We start from the raw sequence: 24,333 nt of genomic DNA, 5'->3' as shown, positions 1-24,333 counted from the left end.
GCTGCATTTTAGGGGGGGTGTAAAAGGTGCACTGTTTGAAATGGGATTTCTGGCTGGCTGAGGCTTGCGCCAAAGCCAGGCAGAAACCACCACTCTAGTCAGGGCAAGGGAGTTACACGCCAAGAATAACCCCTGTTCACCCCCTTGGTAACGTGACACAAGCAGTAAGGCTTATCCTGGAGGCAATGTGTAAAGCATTTGCGCACGCACCCACCAGCAACAACATCCCAGGCCCCCCAAAAAAGGAACTCCACACAAGGTTATATCACAAATAGCCTTTGTATTCTCAAAACACATTAGAATAGTAAACACATTATGTACACTGTGCCAACAGGCACTGGGCAATATTTACAAGGGATTATTTACATCTGACAGGGCCTCCTGGACGACTGTCAGAATTCGCACTTGGAAAAGACATAGTAAAATAGATAACTTGGTAAAAGGCCATAAAACGTACACATCATCATACATAGTATCCCATAAATCTAAATACCTTAGACCCTTACTACCTAAGTAAAACTTACACTAGGGGGGTAAAGCACACAGGGAAGTATAATGTCCCTAACACAAACCTAAACAGGTTAAACAGCCTCCTATGCGTAAACCATATGTAGAGGTATCAAGAAGGGTGCGCAAAACATACTATACACAAGACATTTCCTAGCACCCAAAAGCACTAGCACACAAATCACTTTATCACATAAATCACATTAGGGCCTGCGCACTATAAATGTAAACATCCCCCTGGCCAACTGGGCATCTCAGATAGGGGGGCTCAAATGCCCTATGTCCATAAAGTCAGGGCTGCTGCCTAGGCAACGAAAGTCATGGTTGCGCCACTGCACCAAAACCTAAACGTTGCAGCTGCCCACTACTTGCTGGCCAGCTGAGAACAATAAACTGGAGGCCTAAACGCTGCCGCTGGCACTAAGTACTGCGCAGCTGTGGAAGGCCAAGATAGAGTGAAGGAGTGAGTCTCACTCCTAAGTTTAAAAAGGACATATCCCCTGAAAGAAAAGCCTAAACGGTGCAGCTGCCCACTACTTGCTGGGCAGCTGTAAATCAGCAAAGGCAAGTGGGCTCTCACTAGCCCATAGGAACAACTGATTGTGGCCCCTGGAACCATCTGGCTCTTCAAAACAGGACATGCCCATTGGTGGAGCCACTCAGGGCTCTGGAAGCAATTTGGGCCATTGTTGGAGCCATCTGGCTCTGAAACAAATAATGCCCTTATGGAGCGCACTATCGCTCTGCAAATAATCATGCCCCCGAATAACGAGGAACTTGCCTCCTTGGTGGAGCACACAGGCTCCTAGAACAACTTAAGAGCTTTGGAGCCATCTGGCTCTATCAAAAAACGTACCTCCAAATGTGGGAGCCACGGGGCTCAGAAAATCAATAATGAAACGTTGGGGTGGTGCAATGCCATCCTGGGCCACCCTGAATGCCCCTGCCACTATGCCTTTCTCAGGCACCAACATTAACCCCTACAGAGCCCCCCAACCCTTCTCACTCACGGGCTGCTTTTCGTCTGGCGGGGGCTCCTCCGGGCGGCGGTGCGTGTGGGACTCTCTCTCCGTACGAGAGCCCTGCCTTCCTCTTCACATAATGCGGCGGGGGGGCAGGCTCCAGCAATGTGCCTCGCGCCCCCCTTCCGCAGGACACAGGCGATGGGGCTTTGCAAGGCTCTCTCTTCCCACGATAGCCCCGCCATTATGATGCGCCAGTCTTCACCCGGTCCCCCGTCTCGGGACCGGGACTTTTCAAATGGAGCCTACGAGGCTCTGGGACTTCCTCCCCCGTTCGCACTTCCTCTTCTGTCCGGCGACCCCGCCCACAGTCAGGCGGGCGGCGGACCGCGGCAATTCCTTCATGGAAGGAAATGAGAGGTAGGCTCCCTCGGAATCAGAGTCACATTGCGGGGTGGGCACCCGCTCTTTTTTAAAATAAAACAGAAGCAAAGTCGCGTGGTGGGCACCCGTGCAGGTACATAATTACATAACCGGAGTGGCACCCGCAATGGGCAGAAGGGCAGGGAATCCTCCAAAAGTGATGGCAGCCCGGCACTGCGAACAAAAGGCAGGAGCGCTTCCCTCCAGGGATATGACAGCGCTCTGCCCATAAGCAAATACAAAACACTCCTCCTGGCAATTACAGTGATTGGCGGTAGGGAAAATAAAGCACTCCCAGGGTGCTACAACAAAAGGTCCTCAAAGGTAAAGAAGGGATCCTGGGCAAAGCAGAAGGGTCCCAAGGCATCCAGGGGCAGGACAGGGCCCAGGGAGGCAAGCCTTCCCCTGGGCCTCAGCAGCAGCACGCCCCTGGTAGTTTTAAGTTGCAAAAAACAAGAACATTTGCCATGGGGTCACACCCCCTTTTTATACACATATTTCCTTTGTTTCGAAAGGTGCAGGCAAGTGGCGAACCAGATGCAACTGGTTCTGGAGCACTTTTTTGTGCTCAGCCCCTCTCCCTATTCACAGTACAGGCCAGGGACATCAGACGCACCACAGGGGGTGGAGCCAGCATTGTGGAGGGAAGGCCCAGCCCTATTCAGGTCCGAGGTGCAACTCCTCTCTGCCATCTACATGCAGATCTCCCCATTCACCACCGGGCAGACCCATCCTGACTCCTCCAGCCAAGCACACCAGCCAGCTCCAGCCAATCACAAGCTAGACAGTCAATTTACATTCACTGCACAGCCATGCCAAGTTATAAAAGTGTCACTTCTCCATTAGACACATTAAATCTACGCACACCATCGCGAAGCATTTAATCTCACGAGTTTGCACATACCAAACTCGCCCCTGCACTCCCCACACATCAGGAACTACCATGGACACACATATTCCCCATGCATTCCAATGGGAGGGCAGGTCAATCTCACCACATACACTCAGAGAGTGCACGCACTTTACACTGGGCAAGAGTGCTAAAGTGCACAGAGACCAGAACTAACATCATGTCCTTATTAAAGGCAAAAATTTCAGGGGTGGACATGCCAAAAGGGTCAAGTCCAAAATGCACCCACAAGGGGGGGTGTAAAAGGTGCACCCACAAGGCTGCATTTGATGGTGTCTGTAAAAGGTGCACCCACAAGGCTGCATTTGAGGGGGGTGTAAAAGGTGCACCCACAAGGCTGCATTTGCGGTGGGTGGCTTTTCAGCTCATGTCTCGGGCTCCTTGTGGAATTCAGAATTTGTGACTAACCTCGAAATCCGCCACTGGGCCGGACTCTTCAGCCTGCAGGCCTATCACTGTAGGTGGGGCAAAGCGGCTACTGGGTGAACATGGATGAACCTGGGTGGGGACTTGGAGAAGCGCAGGGCTGTCAGTGCCAGCTGGCTGTGCCTACAGTGCCAGCCACAGTCCCCTGCCCCAGCCTGTACCTTGGCTTTCAGCTGCATTGCGGCTCTTTCTAGATTTGTTGTTTCCAGAGAGGTTTACTGCCGTGTTCTACATTACAATAATACCATTTATGAACCACCAAAGTCAGCAGCAAAGCTCTGTGGAAACAGAACAACACGCAATGACTCTGGCCCGCGCCGGCTTCATTGTTCTCAGTTGTGAATGTGAGGAGGCTGACCGCATGTCGTAATACAAATATATATCGTTTTTTAGTGTAAATAACCTTAGTGGCCTGCTTCGGTCTCATCCTGCGTCTTCTCCTCCACACAGGAAGCAGTCAAGCAGGCAGCATCAGTCCCCTCCCCTAAGCCAATCGCAATGCTGCAATGGCAGCGTTGTGATTGGCTGGCAACTCTGACCGCACAGGCGTCTATGCGGAGGCTGTTTTCTCTATGCAGGGTGCATGCAGCTAACATGGAGAAAATGGAGAGAGTACATGACTGGTTTGGTCAGCGCCAACAACAGTGGGCAAGCCACTCCTGCCCTGCCTGGAGCAGGACCACCTACCTGCCCACCCCCAACCAAACCATTCTGCTTTCCTGCAGTGCGAGAAGCAGAAACATAAAATGGTATTCATAATATATTTTATGTTTCTGCTTCTCGCACTGCAGGAAAGCAATGAGGTGACGCCCTCTGCCCACTGGAAGGAGCTGCCCCTGCTCTGTATGAGATGTTGCATGGTAAACTTCCCAAAAACACCTAGCTGAGTCTATTGTCTGTTTGCAGGTCTCTACTAAGAGAGTGCAAGTGAAACACACAAACACACTAGGGTGAGCTGAGCGTGTCTGGAAACTCTGTCCGGTTGTCAGAGTTTTTTTTGCTGAACTCTGTGCTCCAAGCTGTCCAAAACTCTATTAAGTCTGCAGGCAGAGAGGAGTTTGCCACCACCCCTACTACTCACCCACGCCTACAAAGCTCTCCACAGCACCAGTCCAGCTTACCTCATCCACCACCTAAACTTCTACCAACCACCAGACACCTTTGATCTCCCAGGCGAGAGCACACCTCCCTCACATCAAGAAGACTTAACCCCTTCCATGCTGCCGTTGGCCAATGGCCGACGCGGCCCCGTCTGTTTTGCGTAAGTGCTGTACTTCTGCAAAATCGTGGGCGCAGTAAACGGGTTAAAGCAGAGGACGCTTCTCTTCATTCTTCACAGCCAAGACCGGGAATGACTCCCTGAATCACCTCAGAAGCCCCCCCGCCCCATCATGGACATCCAAAGGAAGCTCAAGACAAGGCGCTTCCAGACAAAACAGGCATGCTGTCTGCTTCCTCCCTTCGCGCGTGGATACCCCCTGCGTGATTATCCATAATGGCATCACATGCCATGACATGACATTGTTCAATATTTGCCTGGGACAGTTGGGGTAAATGTAAATGTAAATGTATTTATATAGCGCAAATCACTGATTTCACACAGTATCTAAGCGCTTGCTTAGGGAACCCGTCCTGGTATTCCCCTGTGAGATACCCCCGGCAGGGTATCCACAAGGTGAAAGCCAGGCATCCCACCGCGAGGGGCCGTTGTGGAGATTAAGCAAGCTATTGCCCAGAGTCGCAGAGTGTGACCCCGTGAGTTGAGTAGGCACCAGTGCGAGAATTGTCGAATCCGTGGAATTTTTGAGCCCGAGACCCACCGAAGCGGGGAATCGAACCCTGGTCCACGGCCGATCTCAGCTTCCGGGTCTGCCGCCTCTAACCCCTGAGCCACGCTTCTGCCACGTGTCCTTCATTAGGAACACTGTGGGTAAAGTCTCTGGGAAAGCTCTCAGTTTGTTACTTTTTGTAGTTTGAAACTCCTTATTTAGAACAGGTAAACAACAATAACGATTGTCACGTGGGTCAAGATGGAGGACAGTGGACACGCGGGCTTATGTTCGATGAAGCGAGGTTTCTTACAGCACCCTCTCTCTCCTTCTGTCTCTTTCTCCCTCCCACTCTCCCCCTCATGTCTGTCTCTTTCTCAATCTCATTCCTTCTAGCTCACCCCCTCTGTCTCACAGCCCTCTATCTGTCTTCCTACCTCTTGCGCTCTCTGCAGCTGTGCATTTTTCTATTCTGCAGATTTTTTTCAGATTTTTATGTTATTAATACGAGCATTTAAAGAGAAGTATTGCATTTCTGCATAAATGACATGTGTTAGTATTGCTTTGAAAAATCTCAATTGTTTGCATGCTTTTACTGGCAAACATAACCTTGTCTTTTCTTGATGACGTTTCACTGTTTACAGCCCTATAGAGAGTAAATAATAGAACACTTCGGTGAGACTGCTGTTGTCTTCTCATGCTGTGTATGTTTAAGTAGAGCAGCTGAAAACCTTGCTTTGTTGAGTAAAGCATGTGGAAGAAATATACACACAAACAATGGCAAAACCAAGAGGTCGGGCTTTAACCTGATGGTGCGTGCACACGTCATTATTGCGTGCCTGTGTTTGCACGAGTTACCACATAAAAGCAAGACATGTTGGCTTTGACAATGCTTGTCTTTTCAGGATGCACCTGTGAGGCTGACATGCATCATTGTAAGTGCTCTGCACTTGTTCACGTCCCATTGATAGTTGGACTGAGAGTTGCATTCGTCATGTCTTTTTTTGCTTTCTCTCTCTCCCAGGGCCACCGCAGTAAACTTCACCAGAATCTATGTTGCATGAAGATCTGGAGGGCGCCTAGAAGACGGGCTACCAGCAGAAGAAGGCGCTGCAGAGGCGAGCAGTCACCTCACAATCCAGGCTAGAAACCACAACCCTGTGCCTCGCCTGCCTGTCGTCTCCGCCTCGAGCCTGTATTTACTGTCCGCACATGTGCGCTGTCACGCCCACTTTATTCAGATATTAATTCATTATTAAATACTTTTATTCCAGAAGATGCATGGTTCCTGAGTTCTTTCAGTTTATGTGGTGCGATGGGAAGCAGGAAAGAGCTGAAAATAGCTGTAGGCACATAGTGTTAGAAGTGTCCAGCTCAAAAGCATAATAGACCTCACATGTGACTGCCCTTGTTGCAAAGCGGACATGTCTTTTGCAGATGACACTGTGTATCCCAAAGAGTATATTCTATAGCCTTATAGCCCGCCGTAGCGGGCTATACCGGCTATTAAAGGCCCGCTGAATCGTTAAAGGCCCGAGCCGAAGGCGAGGGACTTTAAAGAGACAGAGGGACTTTAATAGCCGGTATAGCCCTGCTACGAAGGGATATAAGGCTATTAGAACATTCTGCCACTAGAGGGCAGAATGTTCTAACAAATTAAACAAAGGGTTCTCGAAGCTCGAGGGGATATAAATCCCCTCGAACTTCGATAAGCCTTTGTAGAATATTGGAATGTTGCTCTGCAGGCCTTTACCGGCCCGTAGAAGCAGGGAGCACTCCATGGTCTGCAATGGAGCTCCCAACATTCCAATGTTCTAATAGAGGATAAGGTTGTAGTACCATTGTTCACCATGGCAATGCCTAGTGTAAATTAACTCCATTTTTTGCAGTCTCTCAGCAGCATCCTGCTGAGAATCCTTCCATATGTTGTTGAATATTACATGCAGGAAGCCCTTTTGATGTGGCTTTGGGGGACCCAATAGAAAGTACCTGAGATCCAGGTCATCAGACTAAAGGGATAAGTGTTGTTTCACCAGAGACAGTGGTGAGGTATGTAGCCAATCAAGGCACAACTTCCCAGCACTGTAAGTTGTCGCAACTCCAAAGTGTTCAGACTGCATATAACACACATCAGGTCTATTAAGCATGAAACCCTTGGTGTTACCCAGGAATCGTGCCTACCACCTGTTAGAGTCCAGTGGCCAAACTAACCTTCCCTTCAAGTTTGAGTCAGAGGAACTGCGTGTGCCATTACGTAGCATGGCATCCAGTGTATCCTCATTGTAGTGTGTACATTGTTGCCAATTTTCAAAACATGCGAATGTGGAAATTTGGGGTGTGATCAAATCTTTCATCTTGGCTATTCCCAGAGATGATGTTTGCTGCACAGTTTTGTTAAGGAAAATCATTTGTTGTGGTATTAGACATGCTCTACACAAAGCCTCAGTTCCCTGAACCTGCCCGTCTCTTGTCCCCTAAACATATTTTACTTCTATAGTTTCTTTCCAAAAGTCAAAACCTTGACAGACAATTGGGAAAGAAAAGAAGAAGAATACATCAGCCTGGTGTTAGTTAGCATGTTTTTCTTTGCAGGTGTTGGTGCACGGCAATAAAAATATGGGGCTGGGTCAGATGTGTCATACCCAGAAAAATAAGCAGATTTCAGTGCAAAAGTTTGTGAACGACCCCATGGTGATGTAAGGCAATGTTCCCATTGAGTGTAATTGCAAACAGCACTGGGAACACTGGCTTTATGCAGGAAATTATGACTATAATGTTGAAAGCAAAACATGTCATCATAAATAGATGTATGCTCGTGCAATTCATCAGAGGAAACCACATTTGAATGCTTTAGATGTTCTAGCAGCCCATGCACTGTATTAATGTCCCAATCTTCAGAAACAGCACTGGGAGTAATGGCATCTTACAAAAGAAATTCTGAGCAAATAGGGAATTGGTAAAAGTTCATTTGGGCCGTATATATCATACGGTACCCTGTCCCAAACAACAGGGAAAGGTCTCTTTGTTCACAGTGTGATGATGCATGTGGACAAATACCAATTTCACCAGTTGTACTGCAGAGTATTCTGGAAAATAGTGTCCATTTCAAAGCAAGAAAAAGACTGTCACCAAACCAATCCATAGGAGCAGGCAAAGTAACCCAAATGTAATCTAAAGATTTAACCAAGGAGGAACAAAATATGTCCTTTTCAGCCAAAGACAGAAAGCACACACTTTCAGTCTGAAGGGGAGGGGCGGTGGCAGTGGTGGCTCAATTAAATCTGATGAGAAGTTATTTAAGGTCGATAAGATAGCTAGAGGCGGTCCAATCTCCTTTTTGGCATTTCCGCAGGTTTTGTAGAACTGGGAGATGGTTCTATTTGTGGTACCTTGACATAGACTTTAATTTTGTCTGGTTTTCAAATTGGAATTTGTGTTTCTGTACTAGTTGACTGTACAGTTGTTTGTGTTCCAATAGGTAGAAGATAATCTTTGCTGTTGTTGGTTGTTGTCTCTCGTTGGAGAGAGGAAGCTTCTCACTATATCAAATTTTCCATCTGAACTTCCTGAACTATAGTGAGAGGAGGCAGGTAGCTATCCAGGAGCCCACAAGGCTTACTATTGATAATTGGCCATATAGTGTGGTTTGATCAGATCAATGGAGCTAAACCTTTTGACTCGGTGGGCGGCAAGGGGCAGAAGTAGTATAGTTCTGGTACCTTCAACATCCAAGACAGGTACAGGCTCTCTGTAGGGCGGCACAACATTGAGGACCCAGCCAGGTCTTGCCGGTACTAGCTTCACTTCCCCAGTTGTGCTGTGTTTCACTTGGACATTGCTTTGTTTGGCCTGGAAATCATTAATTTCTCTGTAAAACAGCCAAATATTCATTGATGTCAAATGTTGTTTCTGCCCACACTGTGCTTAAAGTGGCGAGGTCTGGGACCCACACCTTTACCCCAAATAGGAGTTCATAGGGAGTCCGACCACCCAGAGATTTTATTGTTATGTTAATGAAAGCTCTCTGGGCCCCTTGTAGGTGATAGACCCAACTGAGACCTGAGCCTAGTACCCTTGCTATTAAAGCCTGCTTTAAGACACAGTATTTCTTCTCCACCACCAAATTTCCCTCAGGATGATAAGGTGAAAAATAACAAAAGGTCCCACCCAAACTTCCCTTGGACTTTTTGGTGATCCAGCGTGCTAATCTCCGGACCCTGATTGTAATTCAATTGCCAATTGCATATGTCACGATGAAGACTCGCAGATCCTTTATAACAGTTCTGGTGTCAGCCAACTGCTGTGACCATACACACAGGAATCGAGCACAGGAATCCACTGCCACCAAGATGTACTTGTAAACACCAGCTGATTGTAGGGGCCAGAGTGATCCAAATAGACGCAAGCCAATGGCTTGTTTGAAATCAGTAGAGATGTCTGTGATGGGCGCGCCATGGTAGAGCACATCATCTGCTGGCAGATGTTGCATTTAAGGACAAAGTCCTTGGTCTGTTTATGGAGATCAGGCCACCAATAGTGCTGCTGTAATAGTGAAATTGTAGCCCCCACCCCACATGTACAGAACACAGATCCTCGTGTGCAGCTAGAATCCATCCCAGTCTGCAATCCATGTTTGGTATTACTCTACCCTCACTCCTGTAATATGAGTGTATGGTATGGTGAACAACACTTACAAAGCAACTTTTACATCGCAGAGCCTTTACAACGCAACCATTACAACGAAAACTATTACAACGCATTGCTCTGGGGGGCGCTCTAGCATAGGGAATAGGTTAATTTACTATCCAATAACCTTCCCTAGTGTCCACGGGGACTGGAGTTGGAATAGTAAATTAAACTATTCACTATCCAGCCCCCAAAGCACTATGCGTTGTAATGGACTGCGTTGTAATAAATGCGTTGCAAAGGCATGCGATGTAAATGCATGCGTTGTAATGTCATACATCCGTATGGTATATTTTGGTAATCTAACTTGTAGTATTACTCAAATCGAAAACCTTTTGGCAGGTGAGCATCATTGAGAGCAGTACTGACGGCTACCATAATGTCTCTGTCTGCCCTGGTGCTAGAACAAGTGATTGTAGCTACCACAGCAGTATGAACTGTGAGAGCATGAAGCCTTACAGCTAGAGCGGTCGACCTCGAAGCTGAGGAACCGGGCTCGAGTCTCTGCAATGAGAATCATCCTGTGATTCTGGGCAATTCACTTAATCTCCCTGTGCCTAACAAACATGAAAGTGTCTTTCTGTAACAAAACTGGTGCTATGTAAAGCGCTCTGATACCTGATGTCTTGGGTCTAGTTCGCCTAATATAAAACTCTACATTTTTTTTAGCTTTGTGGCTTCATCAGCCATGGAATTACCTACAACGTGAATGCCAACATATTGATGACTCAATGTGAATGACATGAGTTTGTCGCAAGCCTTCATTCAGCTTTGCCACTCTTTTTCAAATCAACTAGTGCTTTATTGTGCAACCCTCTGAATCTCTGAATCCATTCTGGCTGCAATAATGCAGATGTTCATTTTGGGGCTGCACACAGTCATACGTATCACACACTGTGAGTGTGGGGAATCCATTATCCGTATTCTCCAGTGCCAGCAGAACAGTTCTGCCATGTTCAATGTGCAGTCGCCTAGTGACTGTGTGTAGGTCTTTTCAGGATGGAATTCTCCATCGTGCATTCACCCTTTTAAAATTGAGCACATCGCAGAGCATTGATGCTTTGTTGCTAAGGAGGCTGGGCTGACCCATCAGTATAAATGATGAATCATGGTTGTTTAGAGGCAATATTTAAGTAGGCAGAGGATATTCTTGTTCATATTGCAGAAATGCTTCCGTTTGAAGTGTAGAATCACATTTGTAGTCTACATCTGTTGCAGTGAGAGAATTAGCCTACCTTATCCATCTTGAATGTAGCTTTAGCATTTGGAATTCTTGCTTTGATGACAGCCTCTAAGATCGGCACTGGGGTCATGACAATTATGCGTTTACCCTGAGCCAGGGCTCTCTCTCTCACTACAGCAGTCTGTACTGCTGTGACAATTTTTTCAGTAGATGTAAAATGTATTTCAGCATTGGTGTCTAAATTTGCTTTATATGCTATAGGTAGCGTGACATATGGATTCCCGTATGTTCCTGCGATGATGCGGATCACCAGGTTTGTGGCATTTACACTCGTGTGTCAGTGTTTTGAAACTATCGTATCAGCTTGTACAGAACTAACAATATTTATGTATCCCTGTATCCATTGTGTACTTGAGAAGTCAGGACATATTAAGTTGTAGAATGGTTTAACTCATTCTGCGTAATCTGGAGTTTATGTTCTGCCAAAACGTAGGAATCCCAATATAGATTGTAATATTTTCAATGTTGTAGGTGGTTGAAGGAACACACATTTCTCTAAGAAGTGTGCTGCAATATATTGCAGAAAAAGGGCACTGAGGTGGGCAATTTAAAAATGTTTAAAGTTGAATTTGTAGCCCATATCAATAATTCCCACAATTATGCAATCTACTCTGTTATGTTTCCCTTAAGGTCATTATCTGTTAAATAAATGTTGTCGACATAGGACAATACCTGATCAGCCAACCTTTGTAACAGCTGTGTTACCCTGGCTGAAAACAGCTGAAGGCTATTCTGATACCTCTGGGGAAATCAACAGATATGCCTCTGAGAGCTTAGCACACTCAAGGGGGCCAAATATCTGCTTCCAGGCACTAAATGATGGGAGCAAAATCAATTCGAGATATCTATTGTTGTTTTCTATTTTTTCCAGCACAATGTTTTCCATTAGTGTGACACAGTGTACATGTTGTACTGCAAATGTGAGAGTAACTGTTTTTAATTGTCTGTAATCTAATACTAGATGGTATAAATGGTCCGGTTTCATTACTGAAAATTGTTCATACAAGACGTGCAACTTCCTATTACACTTGGTATTCGAGTTGGTGTCTCATGCTCCTCCAAACTGTCCTCTAAAGGTCCTCCTCCCTCCGAACGTTTATTGGGTGATTCCTGAAAGGAACGAGGCAAACGTGTATCAGTATTTTGATACCTGTCGGGTGGTGTAAGATTATCACGGTTACGAAGATTATATTTTTTTTCAGTGGCTTACTGTTGCCTATTCTCTCCCTGTGATTAAATCTTGTCTTTATTATTTTTTTGTTCATTGTCCTACTTCTTCTTTGTTGAAGAGTCAGGTTCTTGCTTAGAGTTATCCTTCTCAGAATTAACCTTTACTTGAGGTTTCCCAGGTCTAGCTCCTAAATTATCCCTACCGAGCACCAAGGGTGCCTGTGCCGGCGCATGGCAGAAGTTTGTGCGACGGCGCAGGGGGAAGCACAGAGATGCAACATATTATTGTAGTGTGTGTATTGATAAGAATCCACACACTGAATGATCCAACCCCGGTTACCTGATGGAAAAGAATGTAAGTCTTGTCTGGGTCTGGAGCTGGACACCCTCTGGAGAGATTCTGCAAGTTGCTTGGCTGAAGAGTCAGCATGGAGAGAGAAACCTCGCCAATGTCAGCAAAAGCGCTCCTTTAGCTAAAATCCAGAGCCGCGTGTTTATTTAAAACAAAATGCATCCTTGAGAGTTTTGGGCATGCCAGCATTGTTTTGGTCTATAGATATAGAGGCCCCGTGGATGAAAAATAGAATGACATTTGCACAATATATGTTGGGACATTGTATCTCTTGTACAAGGAATTGTGATAATGTTATCTGAAGCAGAATCTGTACGCAAAGCATTTTCGGAGAAACAAATCCAACATTGTTGTAAATATGTTTCATCCCTGTGCTTTGAAACTAACAGAGTGTGGCCCAGCAAAACGACTTGCGACACTGCGCTGCTTTCGCTTCTTGTAAATCTGCCTCTTCGTTTTTTGTGCAATCCAGAACAGGATCTCCTCCTGTCTGACAGGAACTTTTCCCAAGACTATATTTAGTGTTTGTGAGCTGATGCCCGGGGTAGGCAATTGTGGTTGTGCAGCTTGAACAGAAAAGAATGCAGGCAGCAGTCTGCAAGCAATGTGCACTGTTCCCTGGAAAAAACAATTTTACACTAAAATTAACAAAGGTGATAAATCTTTACTCAGTATAACCTTTTTACTGCAAAAAGTCATCACAATTCAGTCATCACAAAACAAATTCTTCATTATTTCTAAATATACAGTACATTTTGTGTACATACAATCGTGGATACTGAATATCTATCTATCTAAATTAATACATTTGTATGATTTGACATTACGAAACATAAAACAGCATTTTATCACGAAAATCATGTTTGTGAAAAAATCTTCATGTTTGATATGTCAGGGGCGATTTCCTAAAAACAAGAATGAAATCAAATTTGTATCTATGTAGGTAAGAGAGTGAAACTTATTAGAAACAAGACACTGCGGGGGGGTGCCGTTACTGACTGTGAGTAAGAATCTCACATGCAAATGCGTCATAGAAGGAAAACAGGAATCGTGATATAGACGTGTATAGAACACAAAAGAAGTAAGTCGCGAATAAAGAAGCCAATAAGTGTTACCATAAAAGTGGATCTGGGTGCTGGTATTTAGAATTTCATGTGAATGGTGTTCTCGTGTTAAGAAAACCAGTTCCCGTGCTGCCTGTGGTGTTGAAAACTGTGCACCCTTTGTACCTGAACTTGATGCAGCAATAGACAGTCCTCTTATAATACTCTGGTTTCAAAATTGCTAATGCATACAGCAATGTGCTCCTGTAGTGAAATGCAAACAAAGTATAAATAGCTACGAGTACATATGTACTACTTATCTACAATATATATTACTGTTGCCAAAACACTGTATAGCTAGAAATAAGAAGTTGACTAGACCCCCTAATAAATGTATTCTACGTAAACTTTGCAAAATGGAATACTTGCAACCTAGCTAATCAATACTCTTGCGATGGTGACACTTCCACAATGTAAATCAACCCGATGAATCCCACCTTCATGTCATGACTCTACCATCTTTTCATAATAAACATTCACAAAAAGCACACAACAACGCTATCCCTTGGAACCCAAAAAAGATGAATAATCCTCTAGCGGCAATGTCCAGACAAGAAGGTAATCTACAAAAAAATAGCGTTACATCACTGTTATGATAATAAACGTGTGGCTAGTGTTAAGCTGCTGTTAAATGTGCATACCTGCTCAGTACCTTGATGCACAACTTGAGTGGAGGCTGGTGACCTAGGTTACACATCAGCGATGAACTAAGTTCTCCTATTGGTAAAAAATACCATTACTGTCTGTTGCCAGTGCAATGTGCAACCAAACAATCAAGTACATGTAGCTAAGAAATAAAATAAAAGGTGAAGATACCCTTTGTGTGTATTCTCTGTATAAAAAGACGACCACAGTATCCTGGAAACCCGATATCCAATGTTTAAACCAAACATCGTGGAAGGATACCATACAAGAATAAATAAGTGCTAACAAGATCCAGTGAGTGAATTGTGGGAAATGTAGTTTTAGTATGTGTTCAGTAAGCGTAACTTCAAATCAACTTCCCTTAACAAAAACCTTATCAATACAAACCATATACTGGCCAGTACCAACTTCTACCACAATCATGTGCCTGAAATCTGTAAACAAGATGCTAACTATCCAGAACGCGAGTAGTAAGTTTACGGGATATATGGTACTCAAATTCGTGAAACTCCCACTGACAAAAGTGAAGAGCAAAAGGTGTTCTACTACAACAAAATGTTAATAATCGCTGCAAATGATCCTATCAAATATAATAGTATCTCATGGATAAATTGAGATCACCGCGTGCCATAAAGATGGAAAAAATATGTGCGCCCTTATATGTTTAGAGACCCAGTCTTAATAATGTCCAAGCAGTTGGTATATATACGAAGTGGTCAATATGGAATATATGAAAGTGGTTCTAGCCAACACATAATTACTTCAGTTGTACAGAATATACTCGAACAATGTACAAATACATGAAATCCTGTGGATATTGTCTACTCGTGAATACATTACAATTGTCAGGGTTATGTACAATCTGTGGAAATAAAAAAACTAGGTGCAATGTAATTACTTCAGTTGTACAGAATTTACTCGAACAATGTACAAATACATGAAATCCTGTGGATATTGTCCACTCGTGAGTACATTACAATAATCAGGGTTATATACAATCTGTAGAAATCAAAAAGCTAGGTGCAGTGTAAAATAAAAATGTGAAAAGCTTCTCGCTTCGATTATCTTCACTATGCCTCTGTATGTTCCTGTCTGTTCGCATTGAGTCAAGAGTGCTTAAGTATCTAGTGCATTATGAGATAAATGATAGTTTTGGTTACAAGAAACAGCTGAGATCTAGCCTGTCATTCAATCCAGATGGCATTAACGTTTGCAAATGATCTATCCAGTATGCTTCTCTTTGGAGTAGTCTTAAACTATTGTCCTGTCCCTCGATTTTTGGTACTACTTCCACTATCCACGACATAGATTCCACCGCTGCTCCACCAATATAGGAAGCTGGCTCTCCAAATAGCGCACAAAAATGTACACTGCACAGATAGTCCACTGTGTCCCAGATTGGTATACTGAGACCAAAGTAGATAATGCTAACACTCTATTTGTGGTAGTGTGGGTGAGCAGTTAGGCTTATGAGAGAGTAGTGCTACGCATTTGTTGGACTCACAGAGGTGATAAATGAGGCAAACACTCAAAAATAAATCCAAGACCAAAAATAACACTGATTTATAAATACTTTTTAAGACCAAGTACTTCGTTCATAGGTAAGTACTTATTTTGTTCTGAATTTTTAAAGTTCAGAAAATAACTCCAGTTGTGCGAAATTATGCACATTAAAAATCTTTGGAGCAAATAGCAAATATCAATAGAAAATCTTACAGTTAATTGTCGGGGTTGTGCTTCTGGATTTAGGTAAGTACGAAGGCCAGATCCAATATTCCACCAGTGGACTGTCAGGAGTGTCCTGGATTCTGCCAAGAGCAAGGTGCTGAGGCTATTTGTAGCAGGCACTACGGAGACGGGGACCACCCGAAAACAGCCTGAAAAAAGAGACTCAGAGGTAAATCTGGGGGAGCCCAAATGAGGGATCAAGGGCCTCGGGATCACGGGAGCATGGATGGTTCATCATTACCCAAACTGTGGAGGACGAGTGCAGTGCAGTTAGGTCAGCCAGGCTCTGTGCGCCAATATGGTCCTCGCAGTCATGAGCAGGCAGGTTTCAGGGACTATTCCAGGACAGCTGGGCTCCTCACTGAGTAGGTCTCAGGTGTTTTGATGTCCCTCAACTGGTGCTTGCATCCTGGGCTGCTGGAGGCGTGATTAAACTCTTTGTCTCAGTGCCTGTTGCAGAGAGTTCGGTGCCTAGGGTTTTGATATGGCATGCCTCCTGAAGGGCCTGGTGTCCTCTCACTTGGTAGATGGTCAGATCTGACCTTCTGGAGTTGGTGTACCTCATCTGGCTTGGATGCTGTGTCAGAGTCACCAGGGAGCATGTCAAATGTCAAATTTCAAAGGTTCTTATATAGCGCCTTATCACCGCAAGGTCTCAAGGCGCTTGCTTTGGGAACCCGTCCTGGCTTTTTCCCTGTGAGATAACCCGTACTGGGCATCTCCAAGGTGAAAGCCAGGCATCCCGCCGCGGGGGGAAGTAGTGGAGATTAAGCAAGCTATTGCCCAGAGTTGCAGAGTGTGAACCCATGATTCGAGTAGGCACCGAAGCGAGAATTATCGAGTCTGTGGACATTTGGGCTCAAGACCCTGCTGCGTCGGGAATTGAACCCTGGTCCCGGGTATGACCTTTGCTTCAGGGTCTGCCTCCTCTAACCAGTGAGCCACACTTCTCCACATCAAGTCAATAAACCGGATTCTGCGATATTGGTGCCTGCGGACTGAAGGAGAGTAGGTCTTCCAATCCACATGAGTTCTCTGGTGATTACAGAGTCAATAGAGGCCTCAGGCAGCAGGATGAGACAGCTCACCATGATGGCCGTGTCCTTAGGGCAGCAAGCAGGGTTTTCTGCCAACATCAGGTCCTCTGTTCTTGTGTCAGCAGCTCATCTTTTTCCATTTTATTCTTATTTCCATCGAATCTGAAGTTCAGGGTCCAGGGGCCCTCCTAAATACAAATTATGGGGCACTACAGGGAAAGATGGGTAGTATCCAATGGGCTAACAACACCTATGTGACCACTTTCTTTGGGGCGTGGTTCAACCCTGACCCTAATTGGCTAGTTCCCTCTAAAGCAAGATGGAGAGAACTGAAAAGGGAGGTCCACATCATCGGGCCACCTTAGGGGTGGTCCTGGCTGAGGGTGGGCCCAACTCTGAATTTAACTAATGTTCCCGGCTGTCCTACCGGCAAGCAGAGAGCAGAACAGGGGGACTGGCATCCTACACTATCTGGAGATGGCTGGGTTGCATTCCAAAGGCAGCATCAACTTTAAAGCTTCCCATGTTGGAATTCCATTCCTGCCTGTGGAGGCGGGAAGCACCTACGCCCAGAGCAGGCTCTGTTTCTGGCCTCTGGGAGCACTGGCTCTCAGCTCATGTAAATGTAAATGTCATGGTACTTATAGAGCGCACTGTCACCAGACGGTCACCTTGCGGTGTCGCCTATTCGGCTTCCGGGTGCTGATACTCATACAGCTGTGGAACCCCTCCTGGCTTTCCCTGTGAAGTGTCCACTCCTGGGCACCCCCAGGGTGAAGCCAGGCATCCTCGCGCTGTTGGGGCCGGTGTGGAGGCTAAGCAAGCTATTGCCCAGAGTTGCAGCGTGGGGCCCGTGATTAGAATAGGCACTGAGGCGAGAATTAGCAGGTCCGAGGAAATTGAGCCCGAGACCCCGCCGAGGTGGGAATCGAACCCTGGTCGCTCGCCAGAACTCTGCATCAGGGTCTGTCGCTCTAACCATTGAGCCACACTCCTCCACTCATGAGGTCAGAAACCTGTTTGGTGGTGGATGGCAGGCACCAGTCAACCAACACACTAGAAGTTTGTCTTTTTTCAGGCCTGGAGGAGGTTTGAAGCACCGCCGCCCAAAGCAGGTTTTATTCTTGGCCCCTTAGAGCGAAGATTCTGACCACATGAGGACAGAAACATGTCTGGTGGTGGCAGGCTAGCTAAGCCTTGTCAGAGACCACACCAGTCCCGGGTAGGTTTTCATGGAACCCTCTGAAGTGTTCCCAGTGTGCACTCATTAATAGAATAAATATGCCACTGACATCAGTGAGGATTTATTAAGACAAGATGCTTGGTACCAAACATCCCTGGGTGCATTGATGCCATCATGGTGCTGGGAAACTTGTAATGATGGGCGTCCAGCCCATGTACTCTCTGTGGCTACCCCGGTCACTTGCAATGTCCAAGAATAGACTTTCACATTGCAGGGCCATATCTGTTCAGATATTTCCACAGAAGGGATAGAGTGCACCCTGCCATAGGGCTGTAAAGCCTGCATTAGGGGTGACTTATCTATGGCCACTGGAATTATGCGATTGCTGCAATTTTCACATAATTATAGATTTGCCGCATTTGCTAGATAATCCATCATCTGCTACATAATCTGCAGATTTTACCCCAAAAAAATTGTTTCTAGCTCAAATGGTTCAAACGCTACTAAAAACACAGCGACACATGTTGCCACTCAGAGAAAGGCGGTTTGCAAAGTTGGACTAGTTACATTTCTGTATCTTATTGCTATTTTTGGGTGTTACATGGGCACTAAAAAGGTGCAACTAATGCCCCGACTATGTTAACAAGTTTAAAATGTGCCACATAATGCCACATAATTTGGCTTTTCTTGTGACATAATATACTCAACCTTGCTGCATAATTTGGCCCTCCTTGGCTGCATAATTCCAGTGGCCCTGCCTATACCTATGCAATGTCAGTGGGCATGGCCATGGCGACTCTTCATTTTTCTTCGCACCAAGACACGCAGCATGGACAGTTGTCATGGTCTTGCTGAGGGGTCCCAAGGGTGGCCCATTTGTGCTGCAGTCCTTGAGGACCTGCTTCAGTTCCAAGGTCCTAGGTACCAGGGAACCACCTACTAGGGTCTTAGATGGAGGCTGAATTTCTGCCATTAGTGGTACAGTTTTAGGGAAAGAACACTGGCACTGGGAACCTGGTTAGCAGGGACCCAGTATACCTCAGTTCACGTTTCATCAAAAAACAGGCAAAAAGTGTGTGTGGGGGTGCTGCAACCAGAACCAACTTTCCCACAACATTCATGCACATATGTTGTTTGCTTGTGTTAGCATATTAAAACCACAAATATTGGCAGTGTGTGCTCTCATACAGGCTCTGATGATGTTTCTACGCACATTGTGTGAAAAGTGTGCCCTACCAGTGTGGCTTAAAGAACTGCCCCACCTAAAGTTCAGATTTAGTTGCGACCCTTGATGCAAGAAACCTGGACCATTGATAAAAAACTATTTCCTGTCTGCATGTTACTCCCACCCAAGGATACAGCAACTGGTGATTTCAACTCTTTTTAGGTTTATTACAACACCACTTTCCCACTTAGATATTAAAATACTTTTTCCAAACATTTCAATTTTTTTATTATCCATTTCTATAATGATTTACACGCTAGGCATACACAATGCACTATCTATGGTTTATTTTCTGCATTAGAGGTGCCAAGGCATACCTCTAACTTAGTTTTGAGTTATTTTAATGTTATTTTAAGGAGTGAGTTTACAGATAAAGTGGACTTTGTGTCCAATTTTTCAGCTCAGTTTCAGGCAGAAATCGTAGCTGTTGGTATAAGCAAGTGTCTCTGTATATACTGGACCAAAGTGAGGTACAGTGTGCACAGAGTCCACAGGCCCCAGAGTTTTTGCAGAGGCTAAAGATAGATATGACCTTACTCTCTAAAGAGGTAGCTTGGTCGAGCAGTAAGGCAGGAACAGAGGACAGTGTAAAGCATTTGTTGTACACACTCAGTCAGCAAATGGTCTCACACACTCAAAGACTAAACTCTAGGCTAATTATTTTGTATATAAAAAGATATAGTTACTTTATTTTAGAACCACAGTAGGTATCATAAATACTTTCTCAGAATGACATGTTGCAATTGAATACTTTCAAGTAGCAATAGACTTTTGAATGCAATAGTTACTTTTTGCAAAATGCAACACAAGTTAAGCACAAAATAACTTTGAGCTCAATGGGAAGTTTTAAGTAAATGCAATAAAATCACTTTCCGAATGTTTTTCTTACTCCGGTCTGGATCCTGGATCCAACCCTGGTGCATTTCCTGTCAACAGTTGAAAGAAATCGTTTTTGTTACACAGGCGATTTTTAAGAAAAATGTGTATGTTTTGAAAATCGACACTTAGAAGAACTTCTGGTAAAAACCAAGCAATGTATCCCTACGGGAGAAAATTGGGTTAACAGTAAATCCGTTATAATTACTTTTTAGGTTCAGTGCTGGGCTCAAAGACACAGCACTGGGATCTCTCCTGATTGCAGGTGAGTAATCTCATTTTTGATGTTCCGACGATTTTTAAGGAATATTTCAAAGTTGTGAAAATCGACACTTAGAAGAAATTCCAAGTGAAACCAGTCAATGTTACCCTACGGAGAAAAGCAAGTTATCGGTCTTGGGGTATGTACTCGGCTGGCAGAGTTAAGGTTCTGGGGGTAGACTCAGCATCTCCCAGGGTCATGTAAGTACAGTGGTTACACCCTCAGCGGCACAGGGGCAGCCGGGTGCAGAGTGCAGAAGCCCAATGTTATTCTATGGAGGGTAGGGGGCCTTCGGTTGGTGGCTGCTATCAGGCAGGCCACGCGGCTGTGGGAGCAGAGCTCCTGTTCATGTATACAGGGCAAGGGGGAAGTAGAGTAGGATAGTTGTTGCACTCCCAGTGGCACTCGGGCAGCTGGGTGCAGAGTGCTTTTGGGCCTTCGGGCGCCCAATGTTATTCAAAGGTAAAGCTGGAAGTTGAACAAAGACAGAGATTCTTCAGGTGCGATCACCACTTCGAGCGGCTGGGTGTGGGGTGTCTTTTTACATCGGGAAATCTTACCCTCAGCTGGTCACAGTTGGAGGAGTCCCTTGTTGTGAAGCTGCAGGCGTCATCAGGAGCATCGAGGAGGGTCTTTGGGCTCTGGATTCGTGGTCACAATGACCGGAGGGATATCCTTGTGGTCTTTGTTCACTCAGGCACAGGCCGGGCTCGGCGGGTGCAGAGTGTTCTGGATTTGCGGTTCCTGGCTGACACCAGGGGATGTTGCTGTTTGAGCAGAACCACTGCTCATGGGAGTCCAAGTCTTTAGATGAGCAAGGCAGGCAGGTCCTCTGGGGTTTTCGAGGTTGCTGTCCGCAGGAGACTCCGGGATTTAGCAGGAGCAGGTTCAAGGATTAACAGGCCAGTAGGGCTGGGGCCAAGTCAGTTGGTGTCATCCTCTTGTTAGCAGCTGCACAGCAGGTCTTCTTTCTTCTTGTTCTTCTTGTAGTTTTGAAATTGCGATCTGAGGGTGGAAGGTTGAGGGTGCCCCTAAATAACAATAGGTCCCTGTCCTCGGGTGAGCACACCCCCTGAGCACACCCCCTGTCCTCCTCCTGTCCTGTGGGAGGGGGCAGGAGCCGATCTCTGATTGGGCAGGGCTCCTCATCCTCAAGATGAAGGGAGCCCGGAGTTGTACTTCACCTCGCCTTTCTCACCTGAGGTGTGGGGTTGGCAGAGGCTGGCACACCCCCTTTCCTCACTTAGGGTTTCTCTCCTGTCTTCCCACCAGAGTGGGGATCAGAACCGGTGGGGGCCAGTTGCTTAGTACAGAAATTGGCTTGGAGAAAGCTCACAAAAGGCAGCATGCCTTTGAAGCTTCACCTGCCCATCCTGGGGGAGGAGGCTCGGCATCTCGTCCCAGGATGTGCATTGTTTCAGGCCCTCCAAGCAAGCCAGGGGTCCAGAAACATGTCTGGTGGTGTCTGGTGGTGGCATTCTCGGTAGCCACGCAGTCAGGACACTGGGAGGTGGTTAGGTTTCAGGGGGTATCTCTAAGATCCCCTCTGTATTGCATTTTACATTGAATACCATACTCGCATCAGTGAGGGTTTAATGTGCTGAGAAGTTTGATATCAAACTTCTCAGTTTGCAGTGTAGCCATTATGGTGCTGTGGAGTTCGTAATGACAACCTCCCAGCACCATATACTCTTAATGGCTTCACTGCACTTACAGTGCCCAGGAATGGCCTTGGGTACTGTAGGGGCACAGGGCTCATGCACCTGAGCCCACACCGCTGGCATAGGGCACCCAGCTAGAGGGCTGACTGAGGTATGCTAGGGCAGTGTGTTTGTGGTCATGGCACACAGGGATGTGTAGTGAACAAGGGGGTAGTCACTAGCACACCTCTTAATAGGTGATAATCAAACTTATAGTGAGGTCAAGCTAATATTCTGTCTTTAGCGTGCTTCTTGGTGTCATAGGGCTGCCTGTCCCTAAGGTATCTAAATCAAAGGATGTGGGTACAAGAGCACAGCTTGGGTGAATCTACATAACACTTCTTGCACAAGTATTTTTGTAAAAATTCAACTTCTTACATACAAAAGAACGCACATTACAAATAATCTTTGGGGTTCTCAATGATTTTGTAATTCCGATTTTCATTGATAATTATTTTTTCATATATTTCATATTTAGATATTGTTCAATCAAGTCACTCCTTCATGACTAACTTAATACATGACTCAATGATTCATAAACATAGTACAATAGTAACATCAGTTTTGTTGACATGAATACACCGATGACAGCTATTGGTGATGGTTGGCCCGATGCATTTCAGGACGTGTAGTCCCTTCCTCAGGGGCCACTGTAAATGAAATAATATTGAAAAACAATTCAATTACAAATTCCATGATAACATTATTTTGCTTCTAAATATCTGCTGGATAAAGTTATACACAGCCAACATTAAACAATCGAGTCTCACAAATTAAACGGGCTGAATCTGTGTAACAAGACAAAGCTAGTGAATTTTCTTTTTTCTACCCCTTCAATCTAGAAGGCATAAAACCAACGTAATAGTTTAACTATGCTGGACTGTTATACAAAAAGTGATTGTGACGCTGCAAACGTTAAACGCACATCAGAGAGAGATTGGGTTGCTTATAAAGTTACATCTATGAGGAAGCTACTGTGTGTAACGACGGGTGAAAAGGCAGCGGTACTTCAGTAAAAAAATAGATTATACGGAAGTCAAGGCGAAAACGAAACGTTTTCGGTCAACATGCGAGTGAACCCCCATAAACGTAGAAGAATCACAAGTGTGTGAGTATACAAAGAGTAAGCATGTGGGTGAGAACAACGTGTTGAAATACAACCGAAGGGACCATGAAGGAATTCATAAATAAAGCCAACAGGGGCTGACCTGCTATATAGACGTTTAACGTGGTGGAACCACACGGTAAAAAGAATATTGCCAAACTGTCTAAAAGGGAAAATAGATCGTCGGATTGAAAGACATGTGTAATAAAGCTGGGAACATCAAATGTTGATTGAAGGAAGTAATATATTTATTCTTCAATTAGATCTAAGGTAAAGTAACGTCCTATCCACACAGCATCATATGAGTAACTGTCGCAAATAACATTCTGAAGGTATTACCTCATATTTCAGAACACACAAGTATTAGGTTCTAAAACAGAACAACTACAAGTAAGGAATAATCAAGGATAAGCAAATACAAATAGAAGATATTACAACATGCTGCCCAAAAAGATGTAAAAGGAGGTCGATAAAACATGTAATGAAGGTACCTGTGCAGGTCTTGGCTCGAAGTGACAAATCTGCCAGAAAGGCATAAGACGGGGTGATTACTGCATGCGGTAGAAAGCGTGAGTATGAAAACATGGAGGAGGCTCGGCAAAGACACTCACCTGTACTGATGAGGCTCATGGAAATGTTCAGAAAAGTACTCCTAGCTTGATCAATCCGGTGTTCGGGTGCGGGTGAATTACCCGCAAACTATAAACTTGTTACTGATCATGTGGGAAGTGCTAAACATAAAAGAAAGGAGTACAGGATGATGGTAGATACGCGGTGGCCATCTGGGTGAAGTGAATTAGGTGTAAATTTGGGTGTAGGTTTAAACGAATACTCAAGCTACGACTAGTATGAGAAAAATGTTTTAACAGTCCAAATTAAAACAGTACTATACAGGTTATAGATAAACAGTGGAGTGAAACAATTGACTCATATTACCAGCTATGGAACCTCGATACATGAGTAAGTAAGTAAGTAATGTTTATTGTTTAGTTAGTTAAAACCATAACAATTTAAAACAAGT

At 45.1% G+C, this 24,333-nt stretch overlaps 1 protein-coding gene across 2 annotated transcripts in view; it reads left to right on the top strand.

Annotated features, from left to right (window-relative positions):
• LOC144819183 (avidin-like) overlaps positions 1-6,273 on the top strand; it is a 110,098-nt gene extending 103,825 nt beyond the window's left edge. For both annotated transcript variants that reach the window (XM_078677156.1, XM_078677155.1), the window contains exon 4: positions 6,022-6,273. In XM_078677156.1, the coding sequence (XP_078533282.1) occupies positions 6,022-6,061 (40 nt within the window). In that variant the 3' untranslated portion in view covers positions 6,062-6,273. The remainder of the gene's footprint in view (positions 1-6,021) is intronic.
• The last annotated feature ends 18,060 nt before the right edge of the window (positions 6,274-24,333 follow it).

This window comes from Lissotriton helveticus, chromosome 2_1 (genome assembly GCF_964261635.1).
Source record: "Lissotriton helveticus chromosome 2_1, aLisHel1.1, whole genome shotgun sequence".
NCBI classification, from domain to species: domain Eukaryota; kingdom Metazoa; phylum Chordata; class Amphibia; order Caudata; family Salamandridae; genus Lissotriton; species Lissotriton helveticus.
This window is presented reverse-complemented; position numbering and strand designations above follow the sequence as displayed.